The sequence below is a fragment of the Artibeus jamaicensis genome, unplaced genomic scaffold, assembly GCF_021234435.1.
Source record: "Artibeus jamaicensis isolate MK-2021 breed Jamaican fruit bat unplaced genomic scaffold, CSHL_Jam_final contig_445, whole genome shotgun sequence".
Taxonomy (NCBI): Eukaryota; Metazoa; Chordata; class Mammalia; order Chiroptera; family Phyllostomidae; genus Artibeus; species Artibeus jamaicensis.
Window position 1 is genome coordinate 405,536 of NW_026521832.1, and position 21,008 is coordinate 426,543.

Below are 21,008 nucleotides of genomic sequence, written 5' to 3' on the forward strand. Positions count from 1 at the left end.
GGAGAGAGAAATGAAGGATCTTTAATGCCAGGCTGAGTTTGGACTTGATTCTGTAGCCTATGAGGTGTTAACAGTTTTTTGAGCAGTGCCAGAGGAAAAAAAATAAGCATATGGTGTCTTGGGATGTATTACACATCTTAATTATTCCTAATAATTCTACAGGAGTTGCTGAAATCGAGGGTGCGGAGGAGATACAATTATGTAAAATCGAATAACTGTGGTATAACTGGGATCAAACTTAGGTTTGTTTAGTTCCAAAGCTGATGCTCATGCTGTTGCACTGGGGAGTGACTTGGTCACATATTGTATCAAGATGAATATGAAGGCAGATCTGTACTGCAGAAGACAAAGATTAGAGGCAGGGAGAGCAACTGGTAAGGTGTGATAGTGTTAGGGTAGATAGTTGAAGCACCAGGGAGTCTCTCCCATTGGCCAAGGTGGCTCAGGGGGAGGTTCTTACACTAAGCGCCTGAAAGCTAAGCAGATGGATAGGGCTGAATGTGCTAAAAGCTAGAAAGGTTAATGGATAGAACCCAAGGGCGCCAGAAACTAGAAATATGAATGCACAGGGCCCTAGCAAAAAGCTAAAGATATTGGGTAGAAGAAAAAAAAAAACCCACACCCTATCCCTGTAAGAACTTAGGGCTTGACTAGGAAAGGAGATGGTCTTTGAGATGGGAGCCCACCATTCTCCCAGGTAGCATGGCACCTGAATAAAACATTTTCCTTTTGCACCAGCACCTGCTCCATGAGTTTGGCTTTCATTACAGCAGTTTAGGTAGCATTCGAGACAGGAACTAATACAAACTGCACTTAGGAAGATGAAGTGGGACTAAAGAAGAGATGTGTAAAATATTAAGTTAGCATTGAAGAACTTAGCAGTTTATTAGATATGGGGAGTGGATGCTGAGGAAGAATCTGTTGTCAGTGTCAGTGACTGGGGCAATGGTGCTTCCACTAACAGGTGACTAAAAAAGGGGGTTTGGAGAATACATTAATTGGGAGGGATCTATGGAATATCCAGCTGGAGATGCCTACCGGCTAGATGAAAAAGTGAAACTAAAACTCGCTGACCCTTAATGCTTAGCATGCTATTTTGTCAAGATTGAATTTCAGACACTTTTAGTAACAACATGATTCTTTTCTTAGAACCTTTCATTATCAATAGGCTGGGCTTGTTTCTGGAGGAAGTTCTGGGCAGGGAATGAGACTGATGAGGGCACTTATAGACTTCTTAGAATGGGTGTCAGTGGGAGAGACAGTAGTTGTATTCAGTATGCCTATTACATAGTTTACCAGGGCCTTAGGCTCCAGCAGAAATCCTAGTTGTAGTAGGGGTCTTTCTGATAGTTTTTCTTTTGGTTGGCGGGGCTGTTAGGTCAAATCGTCAAAGACATAGATTCTGGAAGTCCAGCAGAGAAGGCTGGATTGAAGACCAATGACCTGGTACTGGCTGTCAATGGCGAGTCTGTGGAATCCCTCAGTCATGACAGTGTGGTGGAAATGATCAGAAAGGGTGGAGATCAAACTTCACTGTTGGTCGTAGACAAAGAGACAGACAGCATATACAGACTGGTAAGTAATACAAGGTTACATATTCATGCTTTAAGGTTGGGTCCATTCATGCATACCCTCATTTTGGCTAAGTTTCTTTTCTTCTTCTTTTCCTTCTTTCTTCTTCTTTCTTTGCCAGTGCTGTTCGGCTGACTATTTTCTATTTCTACCACCATGGCTACTGCATTCATGAGCCCATTGTGTTAGCACTGGTGTTCATTGCGTCAGCTGATGAAAGAGTCTGGATGATTTCAACTGGTTGAATCATTCTTTCTACTTGGTTAAGTTTTCACTTTGATCTTCAAACTGGAAAGTACATAAGAAAATGCCATGTTATTGGTACATAAATTTTAATTTCTTAGACTTATGATTTTCAAAGAATTTGCAAATATAACTGCATAGTTAATCGTCTTTTAATTCAAAGTGCTTTAATATGTTTTTGTTAATTCTTTTAAAATATATTTTATTGATTATGCTATTACGAATGTCCTTTTCCCCCACTTTATTACCCTCCACTCTTCACCCTCCCTCCCACCTGCACTCTCCTCACTTAGTTCATGTCCAGGGTTGTACATACAAGTTCTTTGGCTCCCACATTTCCTATACTATCCTTAACCTCCCCCTGTCTATTTTGTACCTACTATTTACTTATTCCCTGGTACCTTTTCCCCTATTGTCCCCCTTCCCACTGATAACCTTTCAAGCAATCTCCATTTCTGTGATTCTTTTTCTGTTCTGTTTGCTTAGGGTTTTTTTGTTTGTTTTTTTTAGGTTTGGTTGTTGATAGTTGTGAGTTTGTTGTCATTTTACTGTTCATAGTTTTTTATCTTCTTCTTTTCCTTAGATAAGTCCTTTTAGGTCTTGGCTGGTGTAGCTCTGTGGATTGAGCATGGGCTGTGAACCAAAGGGTCACTGGTTCAATTCCCAGTCAGGGCACATGCCTAGGTTGTGGGCCAGGTTCACAACAGGAGCCATGTGAGAGGCACCACACATTGATATTTTTCTCTCTTGCTCTTTTTCCCTCTCTTCCTCTTTCCCTCTCTCTAAAAATAAATAGAATCTTTAAAAAAAGTTAAGAAAAAAAGTCCATTTAACATTTCATATAACAAGGGCTTGGTAATGATGAACTTCTTTAACTTGACCTTATCTGAGAAGCACTTTATCTGTCCTTCCATTCTAAATGAAAGATTTGCTGGATAGAGCAATCTTGGATGTAGGTCCTTGGCTTTCATGACTTGAAATACTTCTTTCCAGTCCCTTCTTGCCTGTAAGGTCTCTTTTGCAAAATCAGCTGACAGTCTGATAGGAACTCCTTTGTAGGTAACTGTCTCCTTTTCTCTTGCTGCTTCTAGAATTCCCTCCTTCATTTTAATCTTGGCTAATGTAATGATGATGTGTCTTGATGTGTTTCTTCTTGGGCCCACCTTCTTTGGGACTTTCTGAGCTTCCCAGACATCCTGGAAGTCTCTTTCCTTTGCTAGATTGGGGAAGTTCTCCTTTATTTGTTCAAATAAGTTTTCCACTTGTTGTTCTTCCTCTTCCCCTTCTGGCACTCACTATAATTTGGATGCTGGAATGTTTGAAGTTGTCCTGAAGGTTCCTTGCTTTTTTGAGTTGTTTGTTCATTCTGCTCTGGTTGAATGTTTACTTCTTCTTTCTGGTCCATACTGATGACTTGAGTCCTGGTTTCTTTCCCATCACTGTTGGTTCCCTGTGCATTTCCCCTTAATTCACTTGTCAGCCTTTTCCCTCTATTTTGTGACCATACTCAACCATTTCTGTGAGCATCCTGATTACCGGTGTTTTGAATTGTGCATCTGATAGGTGAGCTCTCTCTTCACCACTTAGTTGTTTTTTTCTGGAGCTTTGATCTGTTCTTTCATTTGAGCCATATATGTATATATTTGTCTCTGTGCTCGTTACATAGTAAGGGGTGGAGCCTTAGGCATTCAACAGGGTGGGGCAACCCACTTCACTGTGTTGTGGTGCTGTATGTGGAGGAGGGGTTGAAAAGAGAACAATGCTGCTTGCTGCGCTCTCTGCCAGCTTTCAGTCACTTCCTCCACTTCCCACAAGCAAATTGGGCCCTTCTGGTGCTGATTCCTGGGTGGGTGGTTTTGTGTACGTTCCAGGACCCTGTGGCTCTTTCCAATGAACTCTCCTGTGAGGCTGGGAATTTCTCCTGCTGTGGCAATCCCCATAGGTTTTTTCAGTCAGAGGCTTTAAAGCTTTATTTCCCTGAGCTGGAACTGTGGGTTGCGCAGTCCGTCTTGCTCCCCAGTTGTTCCCCCCTGTCCATAAGTCATCACCTTATCTGGTCTACAAGCTTGCAGCCTTGCCTACCCTGGTCTTCTAGCTGCTGCCTTGCTGCAAGTTTTCTCTGCCCCTCCTACCAGTCTGGATGAATGTTTCTTCTTTAACTCTTTGGATGTTGGACTTCCATACAGTTCAATTTTCTGGTAATCCTGGTTGTTTTTCCTTTTTAAATTTCTTATTGTCCTTCTTTCGGTTGTGTGAGGAGGCACAGAGTTTCTACCTATGCCTCCATTTTGGATGGAGCACATAACTACTCTTGATGATCTGAGAAAAATCTATGAATAGCAGCCTGGAAATAGGCAGATGTAGCCCTAACTTCCCAAATAGGAAGCAATCCAATTTTAAATAATAGATCAGTAACTTCCATCCTGCTATGAAAAGCCTAGATGGGATTATTAAACAGCTTGTAATCATTTGAAAGGCTATTACATGTAAGAAGTAAACTTATTTTTGAGGTGTTCCATGGGGTATAGCTTGAATAGAGAGAGAAGCTATAGTGAGCTATTTTTTTGTCTTAGGAGCACTGAAGCTGTCAGGAACAGGATAAACCATTTCTGCAGAGTAGTGAGCTCCCAGTTGGTAGAAAAGGTCAAGAAATCAGAAGGTCACTGCTCTGGTTGTTGTAAAGGGGATTCTTTACAGCATCGAGTCCTTTCCAACTTCTAATCTTATGACAGAATAATTTCACTATAATTTTAATGTTTTGGTCAAAAAGAGAATTTTGATCTATAAAGGTGTCTGTCCCCATCTTCTTCCTCCCTCTTCCCCCCAAAGTTGCATAGGTGGGCTGGATGTTTGAGATATAGCAGTGAATAAAACACCTAAACCTGTTTTTAGAACATACTAGATACCCAAATATTTGAATGAAGAATGAATAAAAACTCACTGTTTTATGTTATTGTACTTTGCCTCAGAATTAGCTACCAATGTTAGTCGATTTGCCTGTTTGGATAGTGATAGAGGTATTTTTGCATGTAATGTCACTGATAATTTTCTACACTTTGAAAAGAGAAAGAAATGTGGAAAATTTGTAAGTATATCACTGAAAGGTCCAGAGTTAGTTGAACTGGCTAACTAAGGAGGTTCTATGTTGGTGCTAGTCTTGTTTAGAAAGGAGGATGTAGTCTTGTGGTTAGTAAGATGGATAATAACCAGAGGACACCAAATCTAATTTTAGCCTGCTGAACACGATGACTTGGGGTAGAGCACACATTATATATTCACTTTCAATTGCTTAGGTTTTTTAACACTGCCTCGCAAATGTCTTGGGCACTTGTGGGCAACTTAACTACTGATCTAGGATCTCACCATACTCAAATCTACCTTAATTTTTAATTCTCTTAACTAAAACCTAGTCAGATAAGCTCCTATTTCTATTAAAAAAATCAGTCATGTTTCCAGTTCATTGCATCTTCTATATTTAAGACCATCACTGCCTTCTTCTCATGAATGGTCTTGGAGTTGGGATGGATTAGAAGTATTTAAGATAGGAGTTTGGCTAATGGTTACAACAATAAATAGTAAGAGTACAACACATCACAGTGCTGGAAGGGTAGTGGGGGAAACAAATACCAAAGGATGGGAATTAACTTTTAATATCATGTGACTCTATGACTGCTCCCACCACCCCTCCAATTAATTATTATGTATACTGTAGATTGTGGTAGAAATAATACCTTGTGTTATATTAAATATTTAAGGCGCTCTGAAGATTATCTTACCGAAGGGGAGAACCAGATGGACCTACTTTGCATGAGAGAGTGGGCAAGTCACTCAATGTGTATAACCTCCTGCCAGGGAGATTGCCTATCATTGTTCAGTGGCTTCCTTACTGTATCACCAAGTCAAAAGAAACTAGCAATTCTATTAGACTTATTTTTGGATCCTTGTATAAAATTTGTGCTGCTTTTATTTTATGTATATGTGCATTTGTTTACATATTTATATGCGTTACTCCAGAACCAAGCTCAATCTTCCTTCATACCTTTCCTGGTTGGGGTAATAGAAAAATTTTATAGCCCACAATCAGATGTATCAGGAAGAGGAGTGGAACACGTATGATACCTTGTAATTGAAACTAGTGTATTTAATACTGTAATTACTCATATTTACAATTAATGCTTTTCCCCTTTATTTTCAAAAGGCTCATTTTTCTCCATTTCTCTACTGTCAAAGTCAAGAACTGCCTAATGGTTCTGTCAAGGAGGCTTCAGTTCCTACCTCTGCCCCTCCAGAGATCTCAAGTCCAGATACTCCAGAAGAAGTAGATCATAAGCCTAAACTGTGCAGGCTGGTTAGAGGTGAAAATGGCTTTGGTTTCCACTTAAATGCAATTCGTGGTCAGCCAGGTCCATTCATCAAAGAGGTATGGTAATTGGTTCCAGCAGCCCAATAAACACAGCACAATTAGAAGGGCCTGTTTCACTCATTGATGGCTTAGTAAAAAGGTTACATTGAAGACCTACACTGAGTGTCTCACTTGGGTTCAAATAATTGCTATCATGGTCCCAGACCTTTTAAGATAGCTACTAGTATATCCTAAGTTCACATCTTTTTTCCTAAATACCTGTTCCCCTCAATTGTCTCTTCAGACACTTTCAAATCAAATAGAGTTGACATGACTGTAGTTGATAGTCACTATCATCATTGACTGGGAGTGATTACTTGTTTGCTTCTGTGCATTTGGCATAATGCCCTGTGCTGTAGTGACTGACAGTGAGAAGGCTATCCCTACAGTTCTCTGAAATTGGGAATGAAGAAGGAACCTATGGCATCTATGCCTTCAACCCAGAAGACATACAATATGATATTCAACCACTGTAACCCTAAGTATTTCAGTATGGAAGTTGTAGCCTTCACAAGCAGAAAGCATTACAGCACTTTCCCTAACTTCTGTACCTAAAGGAGAAATAATAACAGTTAAATTCTCAAACTCATCTCTCCTTCGAAGGGAAGCTAGTTTAACATTCCCTTATCTGTGTTTGGAAGTGATAACTCAAAACCTCTGTTCACAGGTACAGAAAGGCAGCCCTGCCAACCTGGCTGGGCTAGAGGATGAAGATATCATCATTGAAGTGAATGGGGTAAATGTGGTGGATGAACTCTATGAGAAGGTGGTGGACAGAATCCAGAGCAGTGGGAAGAATGTCATACTCTTAGTCTGTGGAAAGAAGGCTTATGATTATTTCCAGGCTAAGAAAATCCCTATTGTTTCCTCCATGGCTGATCCACTAGATGTACCCTTTGATTCCAAAGAAGGAACACTGTGGGAGTCAGATCACAACTCACACATGGTGAAGGAACGAGTGAGTGGTAACACAGTTTTTTTTCAGTGATCTAACTTACTAGAATATGGAAAACCCTTAATAAATGTACCTCATGTCCATGTTTACCATAGATTTCCTAAAATACTAGGAAATTACAATGTAAAGGTAACTGGCACATCAAGTTATCGTGTGGGAGAGGATGTAGTGTAAACACAACAAATTTCTTATTTTTCATAGCATAGAATTGACAGTAACTATCTAGAATTGATAAACCAAGGAATAAATTAAGTATCAAAGTTATAATAGGAGTAGAAGTTCAATCAGGCTATTTATGTACAAACTCTGTTCTGCTGTGGGCAAATGGATTTATTTTCTGTGTGCCTTGGTTTCCTTACTATAAAACAAGGAAAATTTGTAGGGCTGTTATCAGGGTTATATTAACTAAGACTATTAAAGTGGTTCAAACAGTGGCTTGTGCATGGTAAGCATGAAAATGAATAGTGGAAGTTAGAGACAGTATTGTTTTTAAAATAATTGATAGGTATTCAAGTTTTATTACTAGGGACAAATTATTCTCTATATATTTAGATTAGATAAATTCCTTGGTAAATCTGTTTTTATTTTTGTCCAATTTCTTTTCATAGATGAACTTGAGTTCCAAGAGTAAACTGACCTATCCAATTTCATAAAGGAAACATACAGCAAAGCCAAGACTCTAAAAGTTTTAGATTATTTTTCTTTCATTATATTAATTCTTCTAATTGTTAATATAAAAATACCAATTTTAAATGAATACCCACTGTAACAGTCCATTTAGGCTGCTATAATACCATATACTGGGTGGCTTATAAACAACAAACATTTCTCACAGTTCTGGAGGCTGGGTAGTCCAAAATCAAGGTACTGGCAGATCTGGTGTCTGGTGAAGGCCCTCTTCTGTGTGGCAGACTATGGACTTCTTGCTCTGTCCTCACATTGTGGAAGGAAGAAGGGACTTCTGGGGGCTTTCTTTTAGAACACTAATCCCAGCTCTGCCCTCATGACTTGATTACCTCCCAAAGGGCCCCCCTCCTATTACCTTGGGGATTAGGATTTCACCATATGAATTTTGGGTACTATAAATATTCAGACCAAAGCACACACAATAGCCATTGACCATACTGTCAATTTCTTAATAAAGAAAGTATTCCCATAGTCTTTTAAGAATTTTAAAATGTGGGGGGTGGGCTGGGATGGGAGTAAAAGACAGAAAACTGTACTTGAACAACAATTAAAAAAATAGAATCCTATAATGTCTCTATAGGAAGTCAATTATAGTACTATGCTAGTTTTATAGAAAGGGAATATACAGAGACTTTATAGCAAGCTGAACACAAAGCCAAGTGTATAATTCAGGTCACGTGTATTCTAGTAAGTGACTCTACTCCCTGACTTAAGTCATGCAACTCTAGAATCATCCATCTCTTGATAGTCACACTCTACCACTTATAGACCCTTTGTTTTCTTTTTCACAGACCCACAGTACAGCCTCTCATTCTTCTTCCAATTCTGAAGATACAGAAATGTGATGAGACCAAATAATGGCTTTGGCAGATGGGTCTTTAACAGGAATCCTTTCCCAAGGAATGAGTTGCCACCCATTTGCTGTCTCTGTTAAAGAACTCCTCTGGAAACCACTTCATCATGTGTAATTGTTTTCTGTTATCATTTATCTCAGGGGTAGCTATTGCAGATGGTTTATTTATAGTCAACTTACGAAAAGTTAAGGCAGGGGCCAGATTCTGTTCATGTAATCTCTTTCAAACTTCAAAACTTAACTATACAGGGTCTGGCACAAATAATGCCTCTTTTTTATTACACAATCATAAGCATGTAATTCTGTAACATAACAGTATCACACTCAAGCACACCATATGACATTTTAGGTGAAATTTTTGAATTAAAACTATAAATTATTACACCCATATTATTACGCTACCAACCACACTGAAGCTGGCATTTCTTCTGCTAGACCCTGTATTTCTCTTTATGATGATATCTTACTTCTATTTGGGGCTCCTTGAGCACCAAAGATGATTTATAAATCTGCATATGTGAGAGCTGTCAATTAAAGTATCTGAGCATATAAGCCTATTAAAATTATGCTTTTAAAAGAATGCTGTATTTACCAAAATAAATGCCATTAAAAAGGTCTTTTGAGTGTGTTCAATCTTCCCTGTTAGCTGATCTAATCTTAATAGTGCTTTTGTTTTTGGTAAACTTTTTATGCTTTATCCTTCATTTTGCCTCTAGAAATCCAAAATATAACAAAATTCAGAATAATACCTTAGTAATAAAATAGAGACTTTCTGGTAGTAAAATTCAGCATTTTCTTAAATTGTGTTTCTGAGTGTCCTACAAATTTTCTAACATCTTCCTTTTACAGATGAAAAAATTGAGTTATAAGACAGGAAAATGACTCAATCCAGTTTGTAGTTATTCACTGTTCTACCCACAGCATGAGGAGCAGATGAAAAAAAAATAGACATCATTACTAAACTGAATGAATGTAGAATAATTCACTCTTAAATAAAATTAAGTTCAAAGGAAATAAAGAAAAATGGCATACTTAAAATCTGTCTTGGTAGAATCTATTTCAATTGCACCCTACCTAGTTTCCAGAAAAGAAGAGATAACGTCTTGGTTATTTTAATGTGGCAAGGGTTGGGGAAGGAGGAGTGGAATGCTAATTCATGTTAGACCATACAAGCAAAATACCAAGATATTTTTTTAAGAGGGGAAGAGGGGAAGGGAGGAAGATATATGTATATATATCTCTGCGTATATATATCTCTGTGTATATATATCTCTGTATATATATATCTCTGTGTATATATATATATATATATATATATATATATATATATAGAGAGAGAGAGAGAGAGAGAGAGAGAGAGAGAGAGAGAAATTATTTGCCTCTTAACACACCTGTAACCCAGGCAGGTGCCCTGACCAGGAACTGAACCAGTGACATTTTGGTTCAAGCTGGCAATCAATCCACTGAGCAACATCAGCCAGGGTTGAACCAAGCTATTTTTGATAAAGAAGCTAAGGCCAAAGAGTTGCAATCTCTGATTTTAATGACAGTCAATCTCAAGGGAAAGCTAAAACCTTTTTGCATGTGAGTCTTGACTTCAACAAAAATCCTACATATTTGGCCCAGCTACTGTAGACTTCTCTTACCTCACAGTTCAAGTGTATTTCCCCACCTCTAGTTTCTTGACTCTTTTCTACACCTGCTTCCCAATGTCGCACCAGTCTCAAAACAACACAGGAACCTCTTAGCTGAGTATTAGATTCAGCTACCTTGCTCTCTCATGCTCTAGAGGATGCTACTCATGATCACACTACTATCTGAGGTAGCAGGCATGAACTTGAGGTAGAATATGCTACCATAGCATTTTGTTTGTTTAAAAAATATTAGGCCCAGGTCCATTCCATTTTTTCTCTTCTTATATCCAAATTCTGGCACCACTGGCCTGTTAGCAGTCTGAAATACAAATGAATTCAAGGTGTCATATGCTTCTCTGGTGCCTGTTTGTGAGCCAAATAGAGGAACAGTATGCTGGAGAGAGCACTGACTAGGAAGATCACATCGAACCAACGGTGGTAGAAACTGAACTGCAGTTCTCCAAGGACTTCAGTGATTATGGTGCGGTATTCTAGGGGCATGCTCATTCGGATCAGCAGCACAGATGAGACAAAGTACATGCCCTGTAAGTCAAACACATTAATCAGAATTCACTTTGAATGTAGTAAGGGGAAGGTCAAAGGGCATGGTTAAAATATTTAAAAGTATAAAACACTTCTGGTATTTTACAGCTGTAAAGATAAAGGTGGTTTTCAAAACTTACCATTATCTGTGCTAATAGCAGGACGATGACATTGGAGGACTTACTGCTAGAGATGGCATAAAAGAACTGTCAATAAAGGGAAAAGAGAGAAATTTATGCATCACTGATACATCCTGTGTCAAGAAAAAAAAAAAGAACATTAAGTAGCGTGATTAACACTTATTTAAAAGGGTCTCTTCCATGCCACAATCCTGTTTACAACAATTTGTATGATTAAGGCTATAAAGAAGAGACTTAAATAGACTCAAAAAAGGATCTAGTTATAGTTTTCCCGTGGGGTAGTTGGTTTTAAGTATTACATTGTAACATAAAAGGATTCCCATCTAACAAACTTTTTAGAAACTATGCAATACACCTGACTTTAACATGACTATAAACATTTAAAGAGTTTACTCTGGGTCCCTGAAATTGTTACTAGGCTCCTGAGCTCTTTCCAAAATTGTGCTCTTTTTCTCTTTTTTCCATTTTCTCAACATCTTCTCTCCTCTCATTCAAAGAACTCTTGGATCTGAAATCTCTACCTCTTTTACCAGAGAGTATTTACTCTCCAGGAAGCCTTCGTTTGTTAAGCAGAAAGCAATCAAACATTCTTCTTTTTCTACTTCCAGATCCTCCTTACAAGTGATTCCCACAGTTATTCGTCCAACCTCAAATACTTCTCTCATTCATTCATTCCAAATATCTGCTGCATACCTACCATGTGCCAGGTGCTGTTCTAGATGTCACTGACATCAGTGAACAAAACAGACTGTGGTCTCATTCTATGACCTTGGGTAAAAGTAGTTTTATCTGAGTATATAATGTAAGTACATCATCATCAATTTATGTATTAGTTTAACTTTTAAATCCTTGCCTGAGGATATGTTTATTAATTTCTTTTTTTTCAGAGAGACAGGAAGAGGAAGAGAGAGAGAAACATTGATGTAACAGAGAAACATCGATCGGTTGCCTCCTGTAGGGTCCCTCCTGTAGGATCAAACCCACAACCTAGGCATGTGTCCTGACCAGAAATTGAACATGCAACCTTTTGGTGCACAGGACAATGCTGCAACAACTGAGCCACACTGGCCAGAGCTGTATTAGCTTAACTTTAAAAAAATTCTGTTGTATGTCTTTTAAATATATGTAACTATTGTTTAAGATCTCAGAAGACAGAAATCTTAAATGGGTAAAATTATTTCAGAACGCCATATATACTTAAACAAAGAACTACTTTATAACTTTGTGATACAACATACCTTGGTAAGAGTGATTAGTAATCCTCTGATAGATGTTACAATGATTATTCCAACCAGAATAAAGGAAATATGTTGGGACCAGAACTTCACCTGCCACCATTATGGAAAGAATAAATATCCGTTAAATCTCTGTTTAGAAAGAGGTGAAGGTTAAGAAGATGCATTCTGATTGCTTATGTGACTGTGAAAGGACACTTCATTAGGCCCTATCTGACTAAAAAAAAAATTTAGGGAAGCAAGCAAGTAGCAATTAAAACACCTATAGGTGAAGTAGATATCTTCATTAGCAGACATAATGAAGATTTAAGGACAGAAGAAAGCAAATGCAGTGAAGTGATTAAAATAACACACACAAATCAGAAGAAACACAGATCTAATGATATAGCTTCAGTGTGATAAATGGAAAGCACAAATTAAAAGGAAACTAAATAACAGCTTGGCTATTTTTATTATCTGTGACAATTCTCTGATAACCCAAAACTTTAAGAAAATTTTCATTTTTAATAAAGAATATGCAGACATTCTTAGCCATGGTCACTTGAAAAACATGATGATACCTTTTCCTCCTCTTTTACTGCTTCATAGTGAGAGGCAGCTTTGAAATCCTGTGCTTGATTCAGGTCTGAAAAGCTGCTATCACTACCATCTAAAAGATGTTATTCAGAATTATGAACTATGTAGTATATAGTATAAATATATATACAGGAACTAAATATAAATATATAAACAGCATCTGATAAGGAAGAACATTTCTAAAAATTGAGTCCAGTAAAAAATTTAAAAGGGAAAATATATATGCATATATGTAGCACTAGTGAAGCATATGTTACAGTATAATTTATATAGTACTTAAAAGATACCATGCTCCTTCACATGAAAAAGGGTACACTATTGATATACCATTAAAAATGTATGCTTTAAGCTATTTCCTAAGGACTGGAGCTCAGTTTGCTCTGGTTCATTTTCATTTTATACAGCTACCAGGGGGATGTTCAGCTGAGATGAAGAGATGAGGGTAGCATGCTGTCTGTGGCTAGGATCACAACACAGGTAAAAGGCCCTGACAGGGACTAGGAACATGACATTGGTCTTAGTATCAGCCAGAATCACTGGCCATCTGTATATCTGAAAAATATATTATTCTACAAATAAAGATGTTGAATTTAAATTGGGATAAGATTGTGTTTAATGACAGTGGTATTATGAAACAGATGGAAATATGACAAAAATTTGTGCATAGGTTACAGTTATCATGTTTAGCTCAAAGTCCACATTAATTGATTATATTTATAGCAGAAATCATTTCAGTTCTAATACAGATGACTAATTGGTAGTTAATATTCTACCAGAGGAATCAAAGGTAGATTGTGTGTTTGAAGATCTCATTAAGTATCAGAGAGGCATATCTAAGTGTCTGGTTGTGAGTGGTAGCTGGCTACAGAGAAGTAGAGGAGGAACTATAGAAATAATCAGCATCCATACAATAGTAAGTGGCAGTAATTAAGTTTTATGCCCATTACACATCTGTCATACAACTGTCAAAATATACAAAGCAGAGTAGGAAGAACAAAAACAGAATTAAGTCTCTATAGTAAGGAATTAGAATTTAATAATGGTAATTTACACCAGATAGAATAGAAAAAAAAAAACAAAACAGAAGAAACTGGGATCTTGATTCAATGCTTACATCAAACTGAATCCCCAGATAATTCACAGTGATCTCAATGCCTCTTGTGACAGGATCAGTTTTCCCAACTCGATCAAAAACAATATTAATGGTTGCCTGAAGAGACATAGAACTTTATATTACAGCATGTCAATAATCATCCACTATTTCAAAAAGGTGATTTAGAATAATGAATTAATCACCACAACAAATCTTACTGCTGGATGTCCCTAAAAATGCAATTCTATTCTCAATCCAAATCATATATAAAAATCTATTTTGGCTATTCACATATTGGCAAATAAAAGTCTCTATTTACCCTAGCTTTCTTTTCTGTAAGGAGTAAAGGAGAATAGGTTATGGCATATACACCTTAATTTATCAGGAGCCAGAAATGTAACATTCTGGTAGATGAAGCCAAGATAACAAAATAAAGGTATTCTAGGGTTATTCCCTGTGGTTGGTTATTTTCTGAATGCTCTAAGAGCAATCACTAAAATATCAAAAAGATAAAAAAGATTAAATGGAATTATAAAAAATACCCAATGAATCCAAAAGGCGGCAGAAAAAAAGAAAAAGGGGAGAAAAGAATAGTTGAAACATATAAAAACATATAGTTTATGGTTGTTTTAAAGCCAACAATATCAATAATCACATTAAATGTAAAAGTTCTGACCAAAATGAAGGCATAGGTAGAAACCTTTCGCCTCCTCACACAACCAAAAGGAAGATAACAACCAATCTAAAATCAATAAACAAGAAGAAGTGCCAGAAAATCAAATTGCATGGAACTCCGACAACCAAGGAATTAAAGAAAAAAATCAGAACAACCAGATCGGTAAGGCAGCAAACCATGAAAAAACAAATGAAAGATACCCAAAATGAAATAAAGCAAAATATTCAGGGAACCAACAGCAACAAGAAGGAAACCAGGACTCAAAGCAATGATTTGGAACAAAAGGAAAAAATAAACATCCAACGGGAACAGAATGAAGGAACAAGAATTCAAAAAAGGAAGAGACTTATGACCCTCTGGGACAATCTGAAACATTCCAGTATCTGAATTATAGGGGTGCCAGAAACAGAAGAACAACAGCAAGAAACTGAAAACTTAAACTTATTTGAACAAATAGCCCTGGCTGGTGTAGCTCAGTGGATTGAGCGCGAGCTGGGAACCAAAGGGTCACCAGTTTGATTCCCAGTCGGGCCACACACCTGGGTTGCAGGCCAGATCCCCAGTATGGGACACGTGAGAGGCAAACACACTCTAATGTTTTTCTCCCTCCCTTTAAAAATAAATAAACAAATCTTTAGAAAAAATATTTTAAAAAAAAAACCTTATTTAAACAAATAATGAAGGAAAAGTTCCCCAATCTGGTGAAGGAAATAGACTTCCAGGAAGTCCAGGAAGCTCAGAGAGTCCCAAAGAAGTTGGACCCAAAGAGGAACACACCAAGGCACATCATCATTAAGTTACTCAAGATTAAATATATAGAGAAAATCCTAAAAGAAGCAAGAGGAAAGGAGATAGTTACCTACAAAGGAGTTCACATACGGCTATCAGCTGATTTGTCAAAAGAAACCTTGCAGGCAAGAAGGGGCTGGAAAGAAGTATTCAAAGTCATGAAAGGCAAAAACCTGTATCCAAGATCACTCTATCTAGCAAAGCTTTCATTTAGAGTGGATGGGCAGATAAAGTGCTTCCCAGATATGGTCAAGTTAAAGGAGATCATCATCACCAAGCCCTTATTATATAAAATGTTAAAGGAACTTATCTAAGAAAAAGATAGAAAATATGAACAGTAAAATGACAACAACTCACAACTGTTAACAAATGAACCTAAAAGAGAAGAAAAACAACAAAAACTAAGCAAAGAAATAGAACAGGAATAGAATCAGAGAAATGGACATCAAATGGAGGGATTTCAGTAGGGAGGGGGAAAGGTACAGGGAAGAAGTGTAATTAGTAGGTACAAAATAGATGGGGAGAGATACAAATGGTACAGGAAACAAAGGACTCAAAGAATTTATATGTACAACCCATGGACATGAACTAAGGAGGGGGGAAATGCTGAAGGGTTGAGAAGAAAGGCGGAGGGGGGATAAAGAGGGAAAAATTGAGAAAACTGTAATAGTCAATAAAAAAAATACTTAAAAAAAGAATCAACCAATGGATGCATAAATAAGTGAAACAACAAAAACAAAAAAGTCACATTAAATGTAAATGGTCGAAATCATGGGTTGGCATATGCTGTCACTATAATATGATAGCAGCCATAGACAATGTACATGAACAGGATTGGTTGTGTTGCAATAAAAACTTATTCACAAATGCAAGTGATGGCTGGATTTCACCTGTGGGCTGCAGATGGCTGACTGCTGGTCTAAACATGCCAATTAAATAGCAGAGATGGTCAGACTGAAAAAAAAAAAAGGAAGACTCAACTATATGACTCTTTAAGAAACCCACTATAAATATAAAGATACAAATAGGTTAAAAGTACTGAAAAAGATATATTATGTCAATAGTAATAAAAAGAAAGCTGGAATGTTTATATTCATTTATATCAGCAAAACAAATTTCAAAGCAAAAAATATTGCCAGGGATTAAATGGGTCATTTCATAATGATAAAAAGGATCACTTCAACAGGGTAAATAATGACACTAAATATGTATATACTTAATAACAGAACTTTAAAATACATGAAACAAAAACTGATAGAACTATAAAAAGAAATAGACAATTCACAACTAGCTGGAAATTTCAACACCCCTCTAAATAACTGGTAAGAAAAGTAGTTGAAATTCAGTAAGGCTACAGAAAGCTTTAACAATACTATCAAACTTGAACTAATTGACATGCATAGAACATTCCAGCCAAAAGTACAACTCATAATAGAAAATAAAAAGATAAATTGGACTTCATCCAATCAAGAACTTCTGTTTTTTTAAAGATACTGTTAAGAGAATCAAAAGCCAAACTACCGGACTGGAGAAGATACTTGAAAATCACGTATTTGATAAGGAATTTTCACAATACACAAAAATAAATTCAAAGTGGGTAAAAAACTTAAATGTAAGTCTGACACCATAAAAGTCCTAGAGGAGAATGTAGGAAAAACTCAAATATTTCATGCAGCAGTATTTTCACTAATATGTCCCATAGAGCAAGGGACATAAAGAAAAGAATAAATAGGACCTCATCAAAATAAAAAGCTTCTGCATAGCTAAAGAAAACATTAGCAAAATGAAAAGGGAACCAACCATATGGGAAAATATATTTGCCAATGATACCATGAACAAGGGTTTGATCTCTAAAATATATAAACAACTCACACGACTCCACTCCAGAAAGACAAGCAACCCAATTAAAAAATGGGCAAAGGCCTTGAACAAACACTTCTCCAAGGAGGACATACAGAGGGCCCAGAGACATATGAAAGAATGCTCAGCATCACTAGTCATTAGAGAGATGCAAATTAAAACCACAATGAGATACTACTTCACACCAGTCAGAATGGCCATCATAAAGCAACAAACAACAAACAACAAGTGCTGGAAAGATTGTGGAGAAAAGGGAACCCTAGTGAGGATGAGAATGCAGACTAGTGCAGCCACTGTGGAAAACAGTACCTAATTTCCTCAGAAAACTGAAAATGGAACTGTCTTTTGACCTGCCAATTCCACTGCTAGGATTATACCCTAAAAATCCTGAAACACTAATTCAAAAGAACCTACGCACCCCAATATTCATAGTAACACAATTTACAATAGCCAAGTGCCTGAAGCAGCCTTAGTGCCCACCAGTGAATGAATGAATAAAAAAACTCTGATACATTTACATAATGGAATACTACACAGCAGAAAGAAAGAAGGAGCTCCTACTCTCTGCAACAGCATGGATGGAACTGGAGAGCATTATGCTAAGTGAAATAAGCCAGGTGGTGAAAGACAAATACCATATGATCTCACCTGTAAGTGGAACCTAATCAACAAAACAAACAAGCAAACAAAATATAACCAGAAACATTGAAATGAAAAACTGACAGTAAGCATAGGGGAGGAGGGAGAATAGGGGAAGGTCCACCAAAGAACATACATAAAGGACACATGGATAAAGCCAAAGGAGGTAGGTTCAGTGGTGGGAGGTGGAGATGGGTAGGGCAACGGACCATGGTGGGGTGAAAATGGAGACAACTGTACTTGAACAACAATAAAAAACCCAAACATTTAAAAATTGGCAAAAATATGAATAGATATATCACCAAAGAGGATGAAAAGGTGGCAAACAAGCATGTAAAAAGTTGTTCAACATCATTAGACATTAGGGAAATGTGAATTAAATTCAGTATCATCTCATACCTATTAGAATGTCTGAAGTTAAAAGGACTGACCATATGAAGTGTTGATGAGGATGTAGGGTAACAAACTCTCATACACTGCAGGTAGGAATGTAAATGGTACAACCTCTTTAGAAAATTTTGGCCATTTCTTCACAAACTATCTGTCATATGACTTTGCTCTTTTATATCTAAGTTTTTCTCTCAAGGGAAAAGAGAACATATGTCCATATACAGACTTGTGCTCAAATGTTCACAGGAGCATTATCTGTAATATCCCCAAACTGGAAACAAACAGTATCCATCAGCAGTAGAGGAGATAAACAAATGGTAGTATACTCATACCATGGAATACTACTCAACAATAAAAAGAATAAACTATTGATACACATAACATGGATGAAACTTAGAATAATTATATTGAGTAAAAGAAGTCAGACAGAAAAAGGGTACATACTATAAGACTCCATTTATATAAAGTTCTAGAAAATATAAATTAATGTATAATCACAACAGATTAGTGGTTGACTGGGGGCATGGGAGAGGCATTATAAAGGGGTACAAGGAAACTTTTAGAAGTGACAGGTGGGTATTTTCTCTATCTTGATTATGGTGATTATTGTTGCACAGGTATACATTTGTCAAAGCTTACCAAACTGTACACTTTAAATATGTGCAGTCTAATGAATGCCAATTATATCTCAATAAAACTGTTAAAAAATGATGTGTTTCTACATCACATTTGGGAGAGGGGTTGAGGAGCTGGGTGAAGGGATTAAGAAGTACAAATTAGCAGTTACAAAATAGTGATGGGATGTAAAGTACAGCATAGGAAACATAGTAATATTGTAATAACTGTGTGTGGTACCAGGTGAGTACTAGACTTATTGGGGGGAATCACTTCATAAAATATATAAATGTCTAACCACTATGCTTTACACCTGAAACTACTATAATATTGAACCTCAACTATAACTGAAAAAAAATGCTCCCCTAAAGACAGCATCTCAGGAAAAAGCTTTCAGTAGCTTAGCTAATTGCACACACTATCTTCATTCATCCTCTCCCACTGAATGAACTCAGATTTAAAACTGTCATCTGAATTTGAATTGACATCAAATTATTATAACATTAGATCCATTAAATCCAGAATCCTGCAATGATCAAAATTAACTAAAAAGCTCCTCCTTGTGCAAACACAGCTCCAGTAGAAAGGTTACCAAACCAGAAAGTTAAATCAGCTTCTTCTATAATCACACTGAAACCCATTAATACCTGCAGATGAGTCACAACTAAAGACAAATAAAATGCCATAGAGAATAAATATTAAGGGAGAGCCACAAAATAAGATCTATAAATGCAAAGGATGAATTTATTTATAGAAATACATTTTACAATTTACTTTGGACTTCATTTTTAGGTGTAAACACATTACTAAAAAGGACGGGTGGCTTCTGTTCTGAAGGTTGAGTTACATACAGTTACATAATCATGAGTAATATGGAAAGCAGAGTGTAAAATAAACTGTCATATTTGCTTCATATATTTCATAATTTAAGACCTTATTAATGATTTCTTTTAATTTTTTTATTGATTATGCTGTTACAGTTGTTCTATTCCCCCTTCATTCCCCTCCACCCTACCCCCCATCCCCACCATTACCCCCCCCTTTAGTTTATGACCATGTGTCTCAATTCCTTTAGATTCTATATTTCCCATGCTATTCTTGCCCCCCCATCTATTTTCTATTTACTGTCTATGCTACTTATTTTCTATACCTTCTCCCCCCTTCTCCTCCTCCCACTCCCCTGTTGCTAACCCTCCTTGAGATCTTCATTTCTATGTTTCCACTCCTGATCTAGCTGTCCTTTTAAAAGTTTGCTTTTGTTTTAGGTGTGGTTGTTAATAACTGAGTTTGTTGTCCTTTCACTGTTCATGTTTCTTTAACTTCTTTTTCTTAGATAAGTCCCTTTAACATTTCATATAATAAGGGCTTGGTGATGATGAACTCCTTGAATTTGATCTTATCTGAGAAGCACTTTATCTGCCCTTCCATTCTAAATGAAAGTTTTGCTGGATAGAGCAATCTTGGTTGTAGGTCTTTGGTTTTCATGACTTGGAATACCTCTGTCCAGCCCCTTCTTGCCTGGAAGGTCTCTTTTGAGAAATCAGCTGACAGTCTGATGGGAACTCCTTTGTAGGTGACTGTCCCCTTAGCTCTTGCTGCTTCGCGGATTCTCTCCTTCATTTTAATCTTGGCTAATGTAATTATGATGTGCCTTGGTGTGTTCCTTCTTGGGTCCAACTTCTTTGGGACTCTCTGAGCTTCCTGGATTTCTTGGAAGTCTATTTCCTTTGCCAGATTGGGGAAATTCTCCTTTATTATTTGTTCAAATAAGTTTTCCAATGGTGGCTGTGCCTTTCCCCCTTGTGGTACCCCTATAATTTGGATGTTGCAGCGTTTAAAGATGTCCTGGGGGTTCCTAAGACTCTCCTCATTTCTTTGAATTCTTGCTTCTTGTCTCTTTTCTGTTTGGCCATTATTTGCTTTCTTCTGGTCCATCCCATTGATTTGAGTTCCAGTTTCCTTTTCATTGCTATTGGTGTCCTGTGCAATTCCATTCATTTCAATTAGTTTCGCCTTCATATATTTGTCTAATTTGTCGGTATAATCAACCAGTTCTGTGAGGATCCTGATGACCAGTGTTTTAAACTGTGCGTCTGAGAGTTTTGC

The 21,008-nt window shown here is 37.1% G+C and overlaps 2 protein-coding genes across 3 annotated transcripts in view; one reads left to right on the top strand and one right to left on the bottom strand.

The window, feature by feature from the left end:
• PDZK1 (PDZ domain containing 1) overlaps positions 1–9,663 on the top strand; it is a 35,104-nt gene extending 25,441 nt beyond the window's left edge. For both annotated transcript variants that reach the window (XM_037145406.2, XM_053666191.1), the window contains exons 7-10: positions 1,379–1,575; positions 6,014–6,235; positions 6,885–7,175; positions 8,651–9,663. In XM_037145406.2, the coding sequence (XP_037001301.2) occupies positions 1,379–1,575; positions 6,014–6,235; positions 6,885–7,175; positions 8,651–8,704 (764 nt within the window). In that variant the 3' untranslated portion in view covers positions 8,705–9,663. The remainder of the gene's footprint in view (positions 1–1,378; positions 1,576–6,013; positions 6,236–6,884; positions 7,176–8,650) is intronic.
• Positions 9,664–10,237: 574 nt separating this feature from the next.
• Positions 10,238–21,008, bottom strand: part of GPR89A (G protein-coupled receptor 89A) — a 67,347-nt gene continuing 56,576 nt past the window's right edge. The window contains exons 11-14 of the mRNA XM_037145408.2: positions 13,955–14,050; positions 12,268–12,357; positions 11,030–11,095; positions 10,238–10,889 (exon numbers count right to left, since the gene is read on the bottom strand). Coding sequence (XP_037001303.1) covers positions 10,683–10,889; positions 11,030–11,095; positions 12,268–12,357; positions 13,955–14,050 — 459 coding nt within the window. The 3' untranslated portion in view covers positions 10,238–10,682. The remainder of the gene's footprint in view (positions 10,890–11,029; positions 11,096–12,267; positions 12,358–13,954; positions 14,051–21,008) is intronic.